Source organism: Trifolium pratense, linkage group LG4 (genome assembly GCF_020283565.1).
Source record: "Trifolium pratense cultivar HEN17-A07 linkage group LG4, ARS_RC_1.1, whole genome shotgun sequence".
Classification (NCBI taxonomy): domain Eukaryota; kingdom Viridiplantae; phylum Streptophyta; class Magnoliopsida; order Fabales; family Fabaceae; genus Trifolium; species Trifolium pratense.
This window is the reverse complement of record NC_060062.1, coordinates 6,154,241-6,172,055: the sequence shown is the minus strand read 5'-3', so window position 1 is coordinate 6,172,055 and position 17,815 is coordinate 6,154,241. Positions and strand designations below refer to the sequence as shown.

The following is a 17,815-nucleotide window of genomic DNA, read 5'->3' as shown; positions in this document are numbered from 1 at the left end:
GCAACATACGAATCTTGGATTCGCCATATCATTTTTGGAGTTGAATAGTATGCACTTCAGAATCTCTTGACATGGGTGTAGTGTACAACAAGTAATCACATTTCAAGAACTTCATTGCAAAGAATTGGTCTTGTAGTAATGTTTCTGGTACATATATATTCCCTTTATCATTGGTATAAGGTTGTACGTATGGTGTTTGATGAAATGCCCCAAAACTGCTTAGCTTGCTATAACACAGTTTTTGTGAACCTTCTTTTTCCTCTTTGTCATGGACCATGTGTGAAAGAATATTTTTTGGGTGTTATGATTTAGATATGGGATTGACATTGTTCCCTTAAGTTTGTGTTCTGTTGTTCAAGACTTGGTTAATCTAACCTTTTAGGGTCAACTCTAATTTGCCGTTGCGGAATGCCCTAACAGAACTTACTTAACTCTCTCAATCTTTTTCTCTTAATGATGGAAGGGAAAACAATTAGAAAATTCATTCAACCACCATTATTTTAAAATATTAGTAACATTGTTACTAATATTTTAATATATTAAAATTCATTCCAACATGTATCCTGTTTTGTAAGTTAATGTTTACCCCTGCTATTTTATATATATATATATATAAATAATGGTGATGTTAATATAATAATATTTGTCTAATAGTATTCAAATCCAATGCTCTGTGGGAGTGTGAATGTGTATGAGTTGACAGTTTAAAATGTAAAGTCAATGACATTCATATGAGAGAAAGTTGAATCAGATCTCTATCAGCCAAAGCATTGAAGGTCAGTAATTGCTTTATTATGGCTATAGCTATGACTGTTAATTTTAATTTCTTTTGATCATTCCATTTCATTTGTTTTCTCTTTCGTTCCGATAATAACCTTGTGTTTCCCTTATTGCAATATTCAAGGTTCTAGAGACGAAGAAAGATTGTTCAGAGTGCACTTGTTCCAATTCAATGGCATATTCGTCTTCTGGAGCTTCTCAAATAATATATGCGGTAATCTGTGCTAAATGATATCGAATTTGCGTTAGGAATTAACGCTGAAACTTTAAGATTTATCAATATACATGTTTATAATTTATAGTAGTTGACAAATCGAATTAAGTCATATTAAGAGTAGCTTTCTTAAAATAAGGCAGTATGTAATTATGGTTTTTAGTTCTATATTAGTAGATATTGTATAAGCTGTAAAGTAAGACCAAAACATTGGATTCTATGCCTTGCACAATTTTATGCAGAAATCATGGTATAATAATACTAACGATTTACTTTGTAGAAATTAGAGAAACAATCATTTTAGTCCTTAAAATCAAGAACTGGGACTTGGAAAAATCCTCACATGTGTCGCTCTGAGGGATTATGATTAATAATCTTTTATGAGTTTGAACAACTTAGAATTCTATCTGATTCTACTTCTGCTAATTTTCATTTTCTCAGAGACAATACAGGAACTTTGGAACTAAGGTAATTGCCTGATGGAATTGTTGCTACAAAATCTAACTTGAAAATGCGGCCATTATGGGACTCTGGTATAAATCATGTATGTTAAATATGTGCTTCTACTCATCCATTTGTAGTATATAAACTCAGTGAAGACTCTTATAGGCTGACTATTGTTAGTTACTATAGTCTTCACTGCGTTTACAAAATCTAACTTGAAAATCTACTTCATTAATTTTCTTGCTTCAGTTTTCTTCTTCTATTCTTTTTAACATTGTTTTTGCATCTCCTGTTTCTTCAGAGAATATCAAAGCACTGGTTAAACTTGTGGGCTATTGCAGGAGTTAAGAAGAAACAATTGGTCAATAAAATTGTTGCAAAGGTGACTTTTTATTCACTTATAAAATTTGAATCTGATCTAAAGCTCATGTTATATCTTCAACGAATCTTATTTTTGTTATTTAACATAAACCTATACTTTCATGTGTTACAAAGTTCATTTAACTATAGAAAAGTATTTTTAAGGACTGTTTGAGATGGTTGGAGGAAGCTTATAGAGCTAATTATGATAAGTCTTATGAATAACTAAGAGACAAACAAGGTTGAGACAGAAAAGCTGAGAGAAGTTAAAGAGAGTTTAATATAGAGGAATCAAATTCATTCAACCACCATTATTAAAAAATATTATAAATATTTTAATATATTTAAATTTAAAGGAAAGTGCATGTCACAAGGTTCATACAGATAATTCCAACATATATACATATACTGTTTGGCAAGTCAACGTTCCGCCCTTCCATGTAATGGTTCAACTATTTTATATTTAAATATTGGTGACGTTAATATTTCTTTAATATACAAATCTAATGTTCTTCCAGATATATATGATCAGAGAAAGTTGAATCAAATCTCCAGCAGCCAATTAAAGTATTAAAGGTTAGTAATTGCTTGCTTATATGATATGATGATACCATCCTCTCCTTATGGCTATGACCATTAATTTTAATTGCTTGTAATCTTTTCATTTCTTTTCTCTTTCTGTTAATATTTAATAACCATATATTTCCCTTATTGTTACAGAGACTAAGAAAGATTGCTCAGAGTGCATTTCTTCCAATTCATTCAATGGCATATCTGTCTTCCGGAGCTTCTCAAATAATACATGCTGTAATTACTCTGCTTATTAATTTCGATTTCGCATGACAAATTATTTCTGAAAAACTTAAGATTGATACATGTTTTTAATTTATAATTGATGAATATAATCAAGTCATTGTGAACCATTTTCTTAAAATAAGAGTGTATAGTTTTGGTTTTTAGTTCTATATTGGTAGATATATATTGTATGAGCTTTATAGTAAGACCAAAATATTTTGTGACCTTCTTTCTTATATTCTGTGTTTTGCACAATTTTATGCAGAAAATCAGTTTTTAATATTAATAGTAATACTTAAGATTTACTTTGCAGAAATCTAGGTAAACATTCATTTTAGTATTTAACTGTGTGAGGTTCTGTCACGATAGTCTATGAGTGTGTCAAAATTGCAAAAACGTACCTAAGTGCGTCATTCATTAGTCAATCTTTTGTTAGTTAGTTTCGTCTGAGGGAATAGGACTAATAAAATTTTATGAGTTTTAACAGCTTAGAATTCCCTCTGATTCTGCTTCTGTTAGTTTGCATTTTCTAAGAGACAATACAGGCATTCTGGAAGCAAGGCATTGCCGGATAACTTGGAAATGAAGCCATTATGGTACTCTGGCTTAAATCATGTATGTGAGATATGTGCTGCTACTCATCCACTTATAGTATAGAAATTAAGTGAAGATTCTTATAAAACATTAATCTTTATCTTCAATCCTTCACTTAATAAAGCTAATTTACTTTATAATTCAATCCTCCTCTGAAAATATGAATATGGTTAATTGGAGTTTAATTTTGGACCACAAACTGATATCTGAATTTGTATCGCAACTTTATTTATTGACTTCTCTTTTATATCTTAATACTACAAGAATTGGTTGGTGAACATCTCAGGATATGATTATTAAATAACTACATAAACGGGTTTTTGCTCTAAATTGTTTTTGCTTTTCAAACGTAGACACACATTGAGGAAAGGGCACACACACATACACACAAATGTTGACTTGTAGTACTAGTTAGTGACCATTATATTTGTTTTATAAATATGATGGCATGATCAGACTGAAGTGTGAAAATAACTTGATACATTAGTTAGAATAGTATGTTTCTTATCAATACTTCACAGTATAATATTTTGATCTTAAGAAATGTTCATATATATAAAATCATAAGTGGCAGTATGAAATAAAAAGAACATATATATTAGAATTTTAGAGGCCTATACTTAACCACAAAAGCTAGCTTGAGAGTTGAGGTTTGCACTACACTTTTAAAGGCTATCTTTGCCATATCTCTAGCCAATGTGAGACTTCTAACACACCCCCTCACGTCCAGAACTGAACAAGCTGGAACGTGGGATCAACAACAACGGGTGGCCCAAATATGGGAGGTCTCCACAACAAACAACAAATGGATCTAGGATAGGCTCTGATACCATATTAGAATTTTAGAGGCCTATACTCAACCACAAAAGCTAGCTTGAGAGTTGAGGTTTGCACTACACTTTTAAAGGCTATCTTTGCCATATCTCTAGCCAATGTGAGACTTCTAACAATATATATTTATCAAATCCTAATTACTGTTTCTTCAGAGAATTTCTTCATTACTTTTCACGAGGTTGATGATCGGCAACTACTTCATTACTTTTCTTTTCTTCTTCAATTCTTCTTTACATTCTCTTTGCCATTACTGTTTCTTCAGAGAATTTCAAAGTACCAGTTGAACTTGAGGACTACTGCAGGAGTTAAGAAGAATGAAATGGTCAATAAAATTGTTGCGAAGGTGATTGTTGCTTCACTTATACAATTTGACTCTAATATAAACTCATATTATATCTAATGAGTCAAATTACTGATTTTTTTCTTTTTATATAAACTCATATTACTCATATTATAAACTCATACAGTTTGTAATGGTGTGTATGCCATTTAGAAGAGAAGTTATTACACTTTATATTGGTCATGTTTGAACGTGTTTTTTTTTTATCGGGAACACTTTTCTTAGTTATGAATGAAAAACACCAAATAGCTATCACTCTTATTTTATGAGTGATCCCCTTTTCAGCTATGAATAAATACACACCAAATAGCTATCATTCCGTGATCACTATAATGTCCATGTTTTTGTTTTGTTTATGTTATATAGATTAGAGATCACTCGTAAGCTTTTATTAAGAGTTTAACAATTTTTGTTAATATATTGAAGGGTATAGAAGAAAAACCAACGTCAATAAATGCTCTCCAAACAAAGTATGATGTTTTTGTAAGCTTTAGGGGCGAGGACATCCGCCATGACTTTCTTAGCCATTTAATTAAGGCTTTTCCTGGAAAGCAAATAAATGCCTTTGTTGACGAAAAACTTAAGAGGGGAGATAACATATCACATTCACTTGTTCAAGCAATTGAAGGGTCATTCATGTCATTGATCATATTCTCAGAAAACTATGCTTCTTCACGCTGGTGTTTGAAAGAACTTGAGAAAATAATCGAGTGCAAAGAGAATTATGGACAAATTGTAATACCTGTTTTCTACGGGGTAGATCCTACAGATGTACGGCATCAAAAGAAGAGTTATCAAAATTCATTTGCTGAACTTGAAAAAAGGTTTGATTCGTCCGAGGTGCTGATATGGAGACGTGCTTTGAAAATATCTGCTAATTTGGCAGGAATTACATCATCAAGTTTTCAGTAAGTTCTTTCCACCCATAAATTTTCTATGTTTTCTAGTTATTTACTTGTTTCATATATATGTGTGTGGGTTCATGTAAGCATGTGTGTGAAGAATGATTTAAAATCAGAAAATCAGGTTTTGATGAATTCGCTTAGCGAAATTGGCTGATGTTGGTTGATTGCAAATCCAAAATTTCTTTGCAAAATCTGTACGCGGATTCGGTTTTCTTTTAAAGCAGATTTGCTCCTGTTTTCTAAGCCTTATATTTTTTTATATATAGAAGCCTGTTAGAGAGAGAACAAAGGAGGTTTTCTGTCGTGTTCGATGTCTGTGTATGCTTCATAGGCCATTAATATCCATACATCTTTCTCTTTTGTTGTATAGGAATGATGCTGAGCTACTTGAAGAAATCATCAATCTTGTGTCGAAGGCGTTGATTAACCACCCTATTATCACAAAAGGACTTATTGGAATTGGTAAACCAATTGCACATTTAGAATCATTGTTACGTCAAGAGTCAGAAAAGGTTCGTGTCATTGGAATTTGGGGTATGGGAGGTATTGGCAAGACAACTATTGCAGAAATGTATTTTAACCAAAATTGCTCTGAATATGATGGTTGTTGTTTTTTGGCAAAGGTAAGTGAAGAATTTGGACGACATGGAATAACATTTTTAAAAGAAAAGCTTTTTTCTAAACTATTATTAGAAGATGTGAAAATCAATTCACCAAATTGGCTGTCTGATTATATTGAGAGAAGGATTGGACGTATGAAGGTTCTTATTGTTCTTGATGATGTTAAGGAAGAAGGCCAACTTGAGATGTTATTTGGAACTCTTGATTGGTTTCGATCCGATAGTAGAATAATTGTAACAACCAGAGATAAGCAAGTACTTATTGCTAATCATGAAGTTGATGATATATTTGAAGTTGGGGTATTGGATTCTGGTGAAGCACTTGAGCTTTTCAACTTGAATGCCTTTAAACAACGTCATCTTGAAATGGATTATTATGATATATCAAAGAGGGTGGTCAATTATGCTAAAGGAATTCCATTAGTTCTTAAAGTTTTGGCTCATTTGCTTTGTGGAAAAGATAAGGAAGTATGGGAAAGTCAGCTAGATAAACTTAAAAGACTGCCAATTAAAAAAGTTTATGATGTAATGAGACTCAGTTATGATGATCTTGATCGTTTGGAGCAAAAGTATTTTTTAGATATTGCTTGTTTCTTCAATGGGTTGGGTTTGAAAGTGGATTACATGAAACTTTTATTGAAAGATCGTGAAAGTGACAATTCAGTGGTTGTTGGGTTAGAAAGGTTGAAAGATAAAGCTCTTATAACTATTTCTAAAGATAATGTAATATCTATGCATGAGATTATACAAGAAATGGGTAGGGAGGTTGTTCGCCAAGTATCTAGTGAAGACCCTAGTAAACACACTCGATTATGGGATCCTGAAGAAATTTGTGGTGTATTTAAAAATGTCAAGGTAAAAAATATATGGCACTTTTAGATGAGAAAAGGGGACATGCATTATCAGTGTCAAATAGTTTAACACTCACGTCCAATAAGAATTTAGTATTTGGAAGTTATTTTTAAAATGCAGTTATAATATAGGCTTACATGGCAATGTGATAGATTCTTATTATATGACGGTGTAACTATTTTACACAATGAGTGCATCTCCATTAAACTCTTTTTACATAGAATTTGTCATTTTGGTTAAAAATGTGGCTTTCAATGGTATTAAAATTTTCTTTTACATTCATCACAGTGTACTGATGCACTGCCAGCTATTAGAAGCATAAGTGCAGACTTGTCGGCAATTAGGAAGCTGAAGTTAAGCTCCCATGTATTTGCCAAGATGACCAACCTGAAATTTTTGGATTTTAATGGTTGGTATGATCAAGAGTGTTTCGATCTTCAAGGGCCTCAATCTTTTCCAACTGGTCTAAGATATCTACATTGGATACATTACCCTCTAAAATCATTCCCAGAGAAGTTTTCTGCAGAGAACCTTGTTATATTGGACTTGTCACGTGGCCTAGTGGAAAAGCTTTGGTCTGGAGTGCAGGTAAGTGAATATGTATCTTCCATATAAAATTTCTCTTAATTCAAGGAAATGGAAATTAATAACTTAAGGTTATGTTTTCTTTTGTGGCAGGATCTAGTTAATCTAAAAGAAGTTCGACTCTCTAATTCAGTATTACTGAAGGAGTTACCAGACTTTTCAAAAGCCACAAGTCTTAATGTATTGCTTATGGAACATTGTCCTCGGTTGGAAAGCATCCATCCATCTATTTTCTCTCTTGAAAACCTTGTGCAGTTGGACCTAAGTCTTTGCTTTTCCCTTGCAACATTTACAAGCAATTCCCATTTTAGCTCCCTCCATTATCTCAACCTTGGATTTTGCACAAAGCTTAGTAGATTCTCAGCGAATTTGGAGAATATAATAGAATTAGATCTAACAGCTATTCCCATCAATGCACTGCCAGCATCTATTGGATTTCAAAGCAAGCTAGAAACCCTGGTTTTAAAACTCACTGAAATTGAGAGCATACCTTCAAGTATCAAGAATCTTACAAGACTAAGAAAACTAGACATACAACGTTGCAAAAAGCTTCTGGCTCTACCTGAGCTTCCTTCATCACTTGAAACTCTACTTGTTGAATGTATATCATTGAAGACTGTAATGTTCCCTTCAACAGCTGCTGAACAATTCAAGGAAAACAAGAAAAGGGTTGAGTTCTGGAATTGCTTGAATCTGGACGAACGTTCTCTCATAAATATTGGGTTTAATATGCAAATCAATTTGATGAAGTTTGCATATCAAGATTTACTGACACTGGAACATGATTCTGTTGAAAGTTATGTTGATTACAAAGACAACTATGCGTCTTATCAAGCAGTGTATGTGTATCCTGGAAGTAGTGTTCCAGAGTGGTTCGAGTACAAGACAACAAAGAATGAGATGATTGTTGATCTCTCTTCTCATCTCTCGCCTTTGTTGGGCTTTGTTTTTTGCTTCATCCTTGTTGAAGACTCCCAACATTGTTACGGAATTGAATTGAAAATCACTACAATTGATGCTGAGGGTGATGGTGAAAAGGATGGTATAACTATCTACATGAATAGGTCATGTTTCTATATTGAATCAGATCACGTGTGCATGATTTACGACCAACAATTTTCTCACTACCTAACCAGCATAGCAAAAAATCAGACAAGGTTTAAAATCAAAGTCACAGCAAGGAGACAAACCAAGACATATAGAGAAATACCAGAGGTGGAGCTAAAAGGGGTGGAGCTAAAAGGGTTTGGCATCAGCCCTGTATACAACTCAACATACCACGATCTTATTCACCAGATGAAGAGGTTGATTTAGACACAAGTCTATAGTTTGATTAGATGTAAGTAGACACGGTAAACAGTTGATTTATCAACATTACTTCTTATAATTATTATTGTAATGCATATATTCATACATACACATATTAAATGCTTTAAAACACAACTATAAGTTATACATTGACATTCCTTCAAAAAAAAAAGTTATACATTGACGTTTCACATACACTTTTAGATAATATTATGAAGATATTTGTAGTCAATTTTTTTTTCAGCATACACAAAAGGATATTATAACTACTATTTTTTCACTTGATTTGGACCGACTCAACTGATTCCTTTGTTTACATTGGTTTTGAGATCAGAAAATTGGTATGTCAAATGACTGGCCATTTGACTGGTTCATTGGTTTTCTAGTCAAATCGATCAGTGGTTTTTTGAACTATGCCCTTTATCTATTATTGTGGCAGAGGCAATGATAGGGAAGTGCATTATAAAATCATCTTGAAGGAAAAGTCACTTGTGTTGATAATTTTTTTAGACTACTATGAGTAGCCCTTTAAAATATCTCTGTTTTTTGTTCTGCAGTTTGATACATTAGTTGCGGCATTTCCAATATCTGTGGCAGGTAAAGAAGGATAGCTGAAGGGGATTACCGAAGTACTGGTAGAAATTCAGCTCATCGAGTGTCCTGTATATGCAACTGATTGCAAATGTGTTAATTGCAATGACATGTGAAGCTTCCAGATCAAGTTTTAATTTTCATAATTATTAGGAAATAGAGTCAAATAGTTGTTCAATAAGTAGATTCTTCGAAGGAGACACCAACATGTTGGTTTGCGGTCAGGGACTCAGCCACTATAAGTAAGTTAATAGGGATTTGATTTCTAGCTTTTTCGCATTAGAGAAATCTTAGTTGTGAGGGGGAAAACTCACTTTGTTTCCCAAAGTATATCACATATGGTTAATGTTGTCAATATGAAATATGGTATTCAGTATTCACATATGATAGAACTCTTATAGGGAGAGGGTTATTACTTTTCGGATAAGATATTAGTTTAGTGAATGTACTATATTATGATTTTTAAATAATGTATTTAAAACACCATTTCCCAATTTTATATGGCATCACGAGCTCTCAGTGTTGGGGGTTTTGCTTCTGCATAAGTCCTAGTGACCGTATTTGTTGTTTCCTTTTTTTTTTTTTCCGCCTTGATCACTTGTTTGAAGTGTCTGAATCCCTTACCAAGTTACCACAGACCAACCACATGTTGGTGTCTTCATCAAATAATCTACTTATGAAAGAATTCAACGAATCTTATTTTTGTTATTTAACATAAACCTATACTTTCATGTGTTACAAAGTTCATTTAACTATAGAAAAGTATTTTTAAGGACTGTTTGAGATGGTTGGAGGAAGCTTATAGAGCTAATTATGATATGTTCATAAACTGTTTTTAGTTTATTTTCATAAACTCTCCAAAACTGTTTTCTCAAGTTCTTGGAAACTTATCAAAATGCACTAGGACTCATTCTTGTTCAAGGAGTCGCTCAATAAAGGTGTCTCTTTCAACGGAACTCGAACCACGGTTGGCCACTTTGTAGGAATTAGCTTAGCCTCATCCGCTATATCCATCCATAGATTTAGGTCCTATCAATCAAATTCTCTCTTTTGTTCTTCTCTATCTTAAGTCTTATGAATAACTAAGAGACAAACAAGGTTGAGACAGAAAAGCTGAGAGAAGTCAAAGAGAGTTTAATATAGAGGAATCAAATTCATTCAACCACCATTATTAAAAAATATTATAAATATTTTAATATATTTAAATTTAAAGGAAAGTGCATGTCACAAGGTTCATACAGATAATTTCAACATATATATACATATACTGTTTGGCAAGTCAACGTTTCCCCCTTCCATGTAATGGTTCAACTATTTTATATTTAAATATTGGTGACATTAATATTTCTTTAATATACAAATCTAATGTTCTTCCAGATATATATGATCAGAGAAAGTTGAATCAAATCTCTAGCAGCCAAGTAAAGCATTAAAGGTCAGTAATTGCTTGCTTATATGATATATCATATGATGATACCATCCTCCTTCCTCTGCTTATGGCTATGACCATTAATTTTAATTGCTTGTGATCTTTTCATTTCTTTTTTTCTCTTTCTGTTAATATTTAATAACCATATATTTCCCTTATTGTTACAGAGACTAAGAAAGATTGCTCACAGTGCATTTCTTCCAATTCATTCAATGGCATATCTGTCTTCCGGAGCTTTTCAAATAATACATGCTGTAATTACTCTGCTTATTATATTTGTTTTATAAATATGATGCTATGAATTACAACACAATGCAGATCAGACTGAAGTTTGAAAATAACTTGATACATTAGTTAGAATAGTATGTTTCTTATCAATACTTCACAGTATAATATTTTGATCTTAAGAAATGTTCATATATATAAAATCATGAGTGGCAGTATGAAATCGAAAGAACATATATTTATCAAATCCTAATTACTGTTTCTTCAGAGAATTTCTTCATTACTTTTCATGAGGTTGATGATCGGAAACTACTTCATTACTTTTCTTCTTCAATTCTTCTTTACATTCTCTTTGCAATTACTGTTTCTTCAGAGAATTTCAAAGTACCAGTTGAACTTGAGGACTACTGCAGGAGTTAAGAAGAATGAAATGGTCAATAAAATTGTTGCGAAGGTGATTTCCTCGCATAAATCTTATTTAGATATTGTTGATGTTAAAAGTCAGTGTGTTTTTACTATTCGTTGACTTTACGACGTGTCAACATCCTAGGGTATTTGTTTGTATTCTTAGACATTGAATGTAATTATTGCAGCATCGTTATAAATAGAAGGTGTGCGATCTTCTTTTAGACACACAGAGTTTACATTTTTTTTTTATTTTTTTTTGTGCGATCAAACCCAGGACCTCATGCATACTACCCAAACCCCTCACCACTAGACCAAACCTAATGGATTCAGAGTTTACATATTTTACAGTTGAAGTATATGTTGGCTTGGAATTCTGTGCTTTTATGACATTTAACAGATTAGAATTGCATCTGATTCTGCTTCTGTTAATTTGCATTTCCTCAGGGAAAATACAGTCATTCTGGAAGTAATGGAATTGTTGCTAAAACATCTAACATGGAAATGCGGCCAATATGGTACTCTGGTATAAATCATGTATGTGAGATATCTATTGCTACTCATCCATTTATAGTATAGTTTTTTAGTGAAGATTTGTATAAAACGTTGCTAGTATAATTTATAATCCAATGTTCCTCCAAAATATATGATGTTTTTCCTTTCTAATTGAATTTATTCGGTTAAATGGAGTTTAATTTTAAACCAAGAAACTGATATGTGATTTTGCATTGAAACTTTATGTATTGAATTCTACTGTATATCCTATTACTACAAGAATCGGAACGCATACATGAAATAATATGGTTATGGTTACGGTTATGGTTATATTATTAAATTAAATAACTACAAGATGCTAATTTTATAGGTTGACAAGCAGACATCTAATCATTAATTTCACTTTTCTTGTTCATTTCTTTTTAATGTTGTTTTGGCATTTCCTGTTTCTTCAGAGAATTTCAAAGCACCAGTTAAAACTTTGGACTATTGCAGCAGTTAAGAAGGACAAAATGGTCAATAAAATTGTCGAAGAGGTGATTGTTTCGTTACTTATACAATTTGACATTAATCTTAAGATCATATTATATCTCTTCTAACTCAATGATTTTTATTGTGTTTTCTTGTTCTGTTTTCATTATGATGATTTTGTACACTGATTAAAGACTTTTGTTGGTTGCAACTTGCAATCACTTATCTGCTATCAGTGTTTTATTGTAAATTATAATATCTTGAAAATGTAAGTTTTAATATCTATAAAGTTATTAAAAAAAAATATATATTAGAAACATTCTTAAATGTTGTCAATGGTATATTAAGAATGATGTTATAAATTTAACTACCTGGCCTGGCCTTAATATAACACTTGTTTAGATATTGATCATAGGAATATCATCCCTTTTTGTTAATACAATAATGTTTTTGAATGTTGTTGTATTTTGTTTATGTTATAGAGATCGTACCTAAGGTTTTATGAAGATTCTAATACTATTTTTGTTGTTAATAATAGTTTAAGGGTGAAGGAGAAAAGCCACTGTCAACCAATGCTCCACGATCAAAGTATGATGTTTTTGTAAACTTTAGGGGAAAGGATATCCGCAAAGGCTTTCTTAGCCATTTGATTAAGGCTTTTCCTCGAAAGCAAATAAGCTTCTTTGTAGACAACAAAATTAAGAGGGGAGATGAGTTATCACATTCACTTGTTGAAGCAATTGAAGGATCATTCATTTCATTGATCATATTCTCAGAAAACTACGCTTCTTCACATTGGTGCTTAGATGAGCTTGTGAAAATATTTGAGTGCAAAAAGAAATATGGACAGATTGTAATACCTGTTTTCTACAACGTAGAAACTACAGTTGTTAAGAGTCAAAAGGAGAGTTATGAAAAAGCATTTTCTGAGCATAACGAAAAGTATAGTCCGTCAAGGGTGCAGAACTGGAAACATGCTTTGCAAAAATCTACTAAACTGACAGGAATTAAGTTATCAGATTTTCAGTTAGTTATTTCGTTCCCAACCTTAAATTTTCTGCATTTTCTTGTGGCTTTTACTTGTTATACACTTATATATTTTAGACTTGGGATTAATTTAGGCCAATATGGTCTATAATTATAATAAAATAATGGTTTGTTGGCAGCTTCTATAACTTAAACATAATGTGCCATTCATTTTCATTCATTTTTCTCTCTTTGATTTGATGTATAGGAATGAAGCTGAGCTGCTTGAAGAAATCATCAATGTTGTGTCGAAGAGTTTGAGTAAGCACCCAGTTAACTCAAAAGGACTTGTTGGAATTGACAAACCAATTGAACATTTGGAATCATTGTTACGGAAAGGGTCAAAAAAGGTCCGTGTCATTGGAATTTGTGGTATGGGTGGTATTGGCAAGACAACTATTGCAGAAGAAATATTTTGCCGAAATCGGTCTAAATATGATGGTGGTTGTTTTTTACCAAAGGTAAGTGAAGAGTTAACAAGACATGGATTGCAATCTTTAAAAGAAAACCTTTTTTCTACATTACTAGAAGAAGATGTGAAAATTGATCCACTAAAAAGGTTGGCTAGTGATATTGTGAGACGGGTTGGCCGCATGAAGGTTCTTATTGTTCTTGATGATGTCAAGAATAAAAATCAGGTAAAGATGTTATTTGGAACCCTTGATTGGTTTCGATCAGATAGTAGAATAATTATAACAACCAAAGATAAGCAAGTACTTATTGCTAATGGAGTTGATGATCATGATCTATATGAGGTTGGGGTATTGAGTTTTAATCAAGCACTTGAGCTTTTCTATTTAAATGCCTTCAAACAGATTAATCAACCTGAAAACGAGAAGTACTATAAGCTATCAAAGAGGTTTGTCGATTATGCTGGATGCATTCCGTTAGTTCTTGAAATTTTGGGTAGTCATCTTATTGGAAAAGATATGGAATTTTGGGAAAGTCAGTTAGACCAACTTAAAACAAATCCAATTAAAGAAGTTTATGATGTAATGATTCTCAGTTATAAAGATCTTGATCGCTTAGAGCGAAAGATTTTTTTAGATATTGCATGTTTTTTCAATGGCTTGAAATTGAAAGTGGATTACATAAAACTTTTACTGAAAGATTGTGAGAGTGATCGTTCAGTGACTGTTGGGTTAGAAAGGTTGAAAGATAAAGCTCTTGTAACTATTTCTGAAGATAATGTTGTTTCTATGCATGACACCATACAAGAAATGGCCCGAGAAGTTGTTCGTCGAGCATCTAGTAAAGACCCTAGAAAACGCAGTCGATTATGGGATCAAGATGAAATTTGTGATGTATTGAAAAATGAAAAGGTAAAAAATATATGGCTTTTTTAGATAAAATTTGTCATTTTGGTTAAAAATGTTTTGCTATAACGATTTTAAAATTTTCTTTTACATTCATGGCAGGGTACTGAAGCAGTTAGAAGCATAAGTTTAGACTTGTCAGCAATTAAGAAGCTGGAATTAAGCCCTCGTGTATTTGCTAAGATGACCAACCTGCAATTTTTGGATTTTCATGGTAGACACGATCAAGACTGTTTGGATCTTCTTCCTCAAGGGCTTCAATCTTTTCCAAGTGATCTAAGATATCTTCATTGGATGCATTACCCTCTAAAATCATTCCCTGAGAAGTTTTCTGCTAAGAATCTTGTTATATTAGACTTGTCATATAGCCGTGTGGAAGAGCTTTGGTATGGAATTAAGGTAATAAAATATATATCTTCCTTTTCAAATTTCTCTTAATTCATGGAATGATAAATAATTAACTATAACAACTTAAGGTCATGTTTAATGTAATCATTTTTTTTTTTTTTAATTTTGTTTCAGAGTCTGGTTAATTTAAAAGAAGTTATACTCTATAGATCCAAAGTACTAAAGGAGCTACCAGACTTTTCAAAAGCTCCACATCTTGAAGTATTGGATATCAGTCGTTGTTATAATTTGAAAAGCATCCATCCAACTATTTTCTCTCTTGAAAACCTAGTCAGATTGAATCTAGAATTTTGTTCTTCCCTTACCAAATTCGAAAGTGATACTCGTTTAAGCTCCCTCCGTTGTCTCAACCTTGGATATTGCAAAAAACTGAGGACATTCTCGGTGACAACAAATAGTTTGATAGAATTGGACCTAACTGGCATTCGCATCAATGCACTTCCATCATCTTTTGGATGTCTAAGCAAGCTAGAAATGCTGGCCTTAGGAGAGAGTAAAATTGAGAGCATACCTTCAAGCATAAAAAATCTTACAAGACTACGTAAACTAGACCTGAGACTTTGCTCTGAGGTTCTGGCTTTACCAGCGCTTCCTTCATCACTTGAAACTCTAATTGCTGAAGGTGAATCGCTGAAGACTGTATTGTTCCCTTCAACAGCTTCTGAACAATTCAAGGAAAACAAGAAAGGGGTTGAGTTCTGGAATTGCTCGAACTTGGATAAGCGTTCTCTCATAAATATTGGGTTGAATGTTCAAATCAATATAGTGAAGTTTGCATATCAACATTTATCCACACTGGAACATGATGATTATGTCGAAAGCTATGATGATTACAAATATGAATCTCCTTATCAAGCTGTGTATGTGTATCCTGGAAGTAGTGTTCCAAAGTGGTTGTCGTACAAGACAACAAAGGATGAAATGATTGTTGATATCTCTCCGCCACATTTCTCCCCTTTATTAGGCTTTGTTTTTTGCTTCATTCTTGCTGAGGACTCCCAATATTGTGATCTTATGGAATTTAACATCACTGTATTTGATGGTGAGGGCGATGGTGAAAAGGATGATATCGATATCTACATGTATAGGACATGTTGCTATACTGCATTAGATCATGTGTGCATGATATACGACCAACCATGTTCTCAGTACCTAACCAGCATAGCGAAAAATCAGACAAAGTTTAAAATCAAGGTTACAGCAAGGACAGTATCCAATAAATATAGGGAAGGACCAGAGGTGAAGCTAAAAGGGTTTGGCATCAGCCCGGTAAATCAAGCAATATATCAAAATCTCATTCACGAAATGGAATTGTTTGATTATATTAACATATGGAAGAGGACTGTGCTTAGTATCATCCTGTGTATTTTCTTCCTGCAGCTGAAGATTAAGATGAAGAAGTTGATTTACACACAAATCTATAGTCTAATGTAAGTAGCCACGGTTAGCATTCGAGTTATCAACATTACTTCTTATAATTACAAATTTACAGTTATAACAATTATAACACACACACACACACACACACTCACACACACCAATTAAGTGCTTTAAGACAAAGCTATTAAGTAGTCCATTAAAATATATTTGTTTTTTGTTGTGCAATTTGATGCAGTGGTTGCAGCATTTCCAAATCTGAGGTAGCTAAAGAAGTGTACGATAAGGGGATTGCAGAAGTACAGGTGTGAAACTCACTCAGCCAGTGTTCTTTGTATGATGATAATGATTGCAAGTTAATGGAAATTAATCTAGTTATAAACTAACAAATGTTTCTTGATTTTACCTTCTAGGTTGAAAATGAAGCTATAGGACAAGTACTTCAGAAGTAATTGGAAGCTGTAGATTATCTCTAGTTTTCTTGTTTAACTGCAAAGTTCTATGATTGATTTCTCATTGTAACACATGAAAGTGTAATTTCATGTTATGTAACAAAAAATAAGATTTATTGAATTTGTCATAAGTAGATTCTTTGAAGACATACCAACATGTTGGTATGTGGAAAGGGACACTTTAAGTTGTTAGGGATTTGATTTCTAGCTATTGTGCACAGAGAAAGGAAACTCACCTTTTTTCCCAACATGTTCTTCGACAGATGGTTCTTGTTGTAATATGATTTTACATTTTGGTTAATGTTGCAAAACAACAATTTTATTATGATTTTACATTTTGGTTAACCTCGCAGTTTGGGTCTAGAGCGGTGCTTCAAATGAATTCGGTAAAACAACAATTTTTCCTTTAAATTTGATAATAAGCTTAAAATCCACATATATACATAATACATTCATTGCATAGACCTAGAACCCATATTTTTTCCTGAAACCATGACAATCTAATATTCTTTCGTCAAAGTACCTAATATTCTCAATAAGATCCATCAACTCTAAACAATATTATTTATTTCTTAATTACTGGTTGAGTGTCATCAAAGCCTTTCCGACTCGGCCTGGCCTGGTCGCCCTACGCGACTGGGGCTTCAAGGTTCGAGTGTTCATCAATCGGGTGGATCTATATGCTGAGGGGGTGAGACGAGTTGTAGCGCAGTCTAAACAATATTATTGGTTGGATAAGAATTTTTTTAGAGTTGAGTGAGGTGTGTCACATTTGGTGCCATTATGAGGTATCTCACAAGTTTTATATACTCCTGATTTGCTGAAGTAGTTTGCTGCAATGCCACCATTTGTTCATTGCTGAGGTGTGTTGTTGATAGCTGTGTAGCCTTTGGTTTCTTTAGGTTACACAGCTAAAGAGCCAAGATTTTGACAACAAAATTGCTCAGTAGGGAAACAATTTCTTTTACATTTCCCAAATAATTTGACAC

The 17,815-nt window shown here is 32.8% G+C and overlaps 1 protein-coding gene and 1 pseudogene across 4 annotated transcripts; both read left to right on the top strand.

Moving 5' to 3' along the window:
• The first annotated feature begins 658 nt into the window (after positions 1-658).
• LOC123920756 lies at positions 659-9,327 on the top strand (annotated as a pseudogene).
• Positions 2,418-17,074, top strand: LOC123920755 (putative disease resistance protein At4g11170). 4 transcript variants are annotated; one of them, XM_045973064.1, is made up of 13 exons: positions 9,229-9,464; positions 10,600-10,657; positions 10,819-10,905; positions 11,250-11,330; positions 11,729-11,818; positions 12,232-12,312; positions 12,786-13,273; positions 13,482-14,595; positions 14,692-14,988; positions 15,112-16,266; positions 16,378-16,427; positions 16,613-16,679; positions 16,788-17,074. In XM_045973064.1, exons 3-13 carry the CDS (start codon positions 10,864-10,866, stop codon positions 16,824-16,826), a joined length of 3,504 nt encoding a protein of 1,167 aa, XP_045829020.1. In that variant the 5' UTR covers positions 9,229-9,464; positions 10,600-10,657; positions 10,819-10,863; the 3' UTR covers positions 16,827-17,074. The 4 variants fall into 4 exon arrangements, with proteins under 4 accessions (XP_045829018.1, XP_045829019.1, XP_045829020.1 ...); XM_045973061.1 differs by having other exon boundaries at positions 15,112-16,427; XM_045973062.1 differs by lacking the exons at positions 9,229-9,464; positions 10,600-10,657; positions 10,819-10,905 and adding an exon at positions 2,418-2,605 and having other exon boundaries at positions 15,112-16,427.
• The last annotated feature ends 741 nt before the right edge of the window (positions 17,075-17,815 follow it).

Coding starts and splice junctions, on each gene's coding strand:
- LOC123920755 (XM_045973062.1), top strand. CDS start 2,564: ATGGCATATCTGTCTTCCGGAGCTTCTCAAATAATACATGCT. Junction 12,313..12,785: donor TCAATAAAATTGTCGAAGAG/GTGATTGTTTCG, acceptor TGTTAATAATAG/TTTAAGGGTGAAGGAGAAAA. Junction 14,596..14,691: donor ATGTATTGAAAAATGAAAAG/GTAAAAAATATA, acceptor CATTCATGGCAG/GGTACTGAAGCAGTTAGAAG.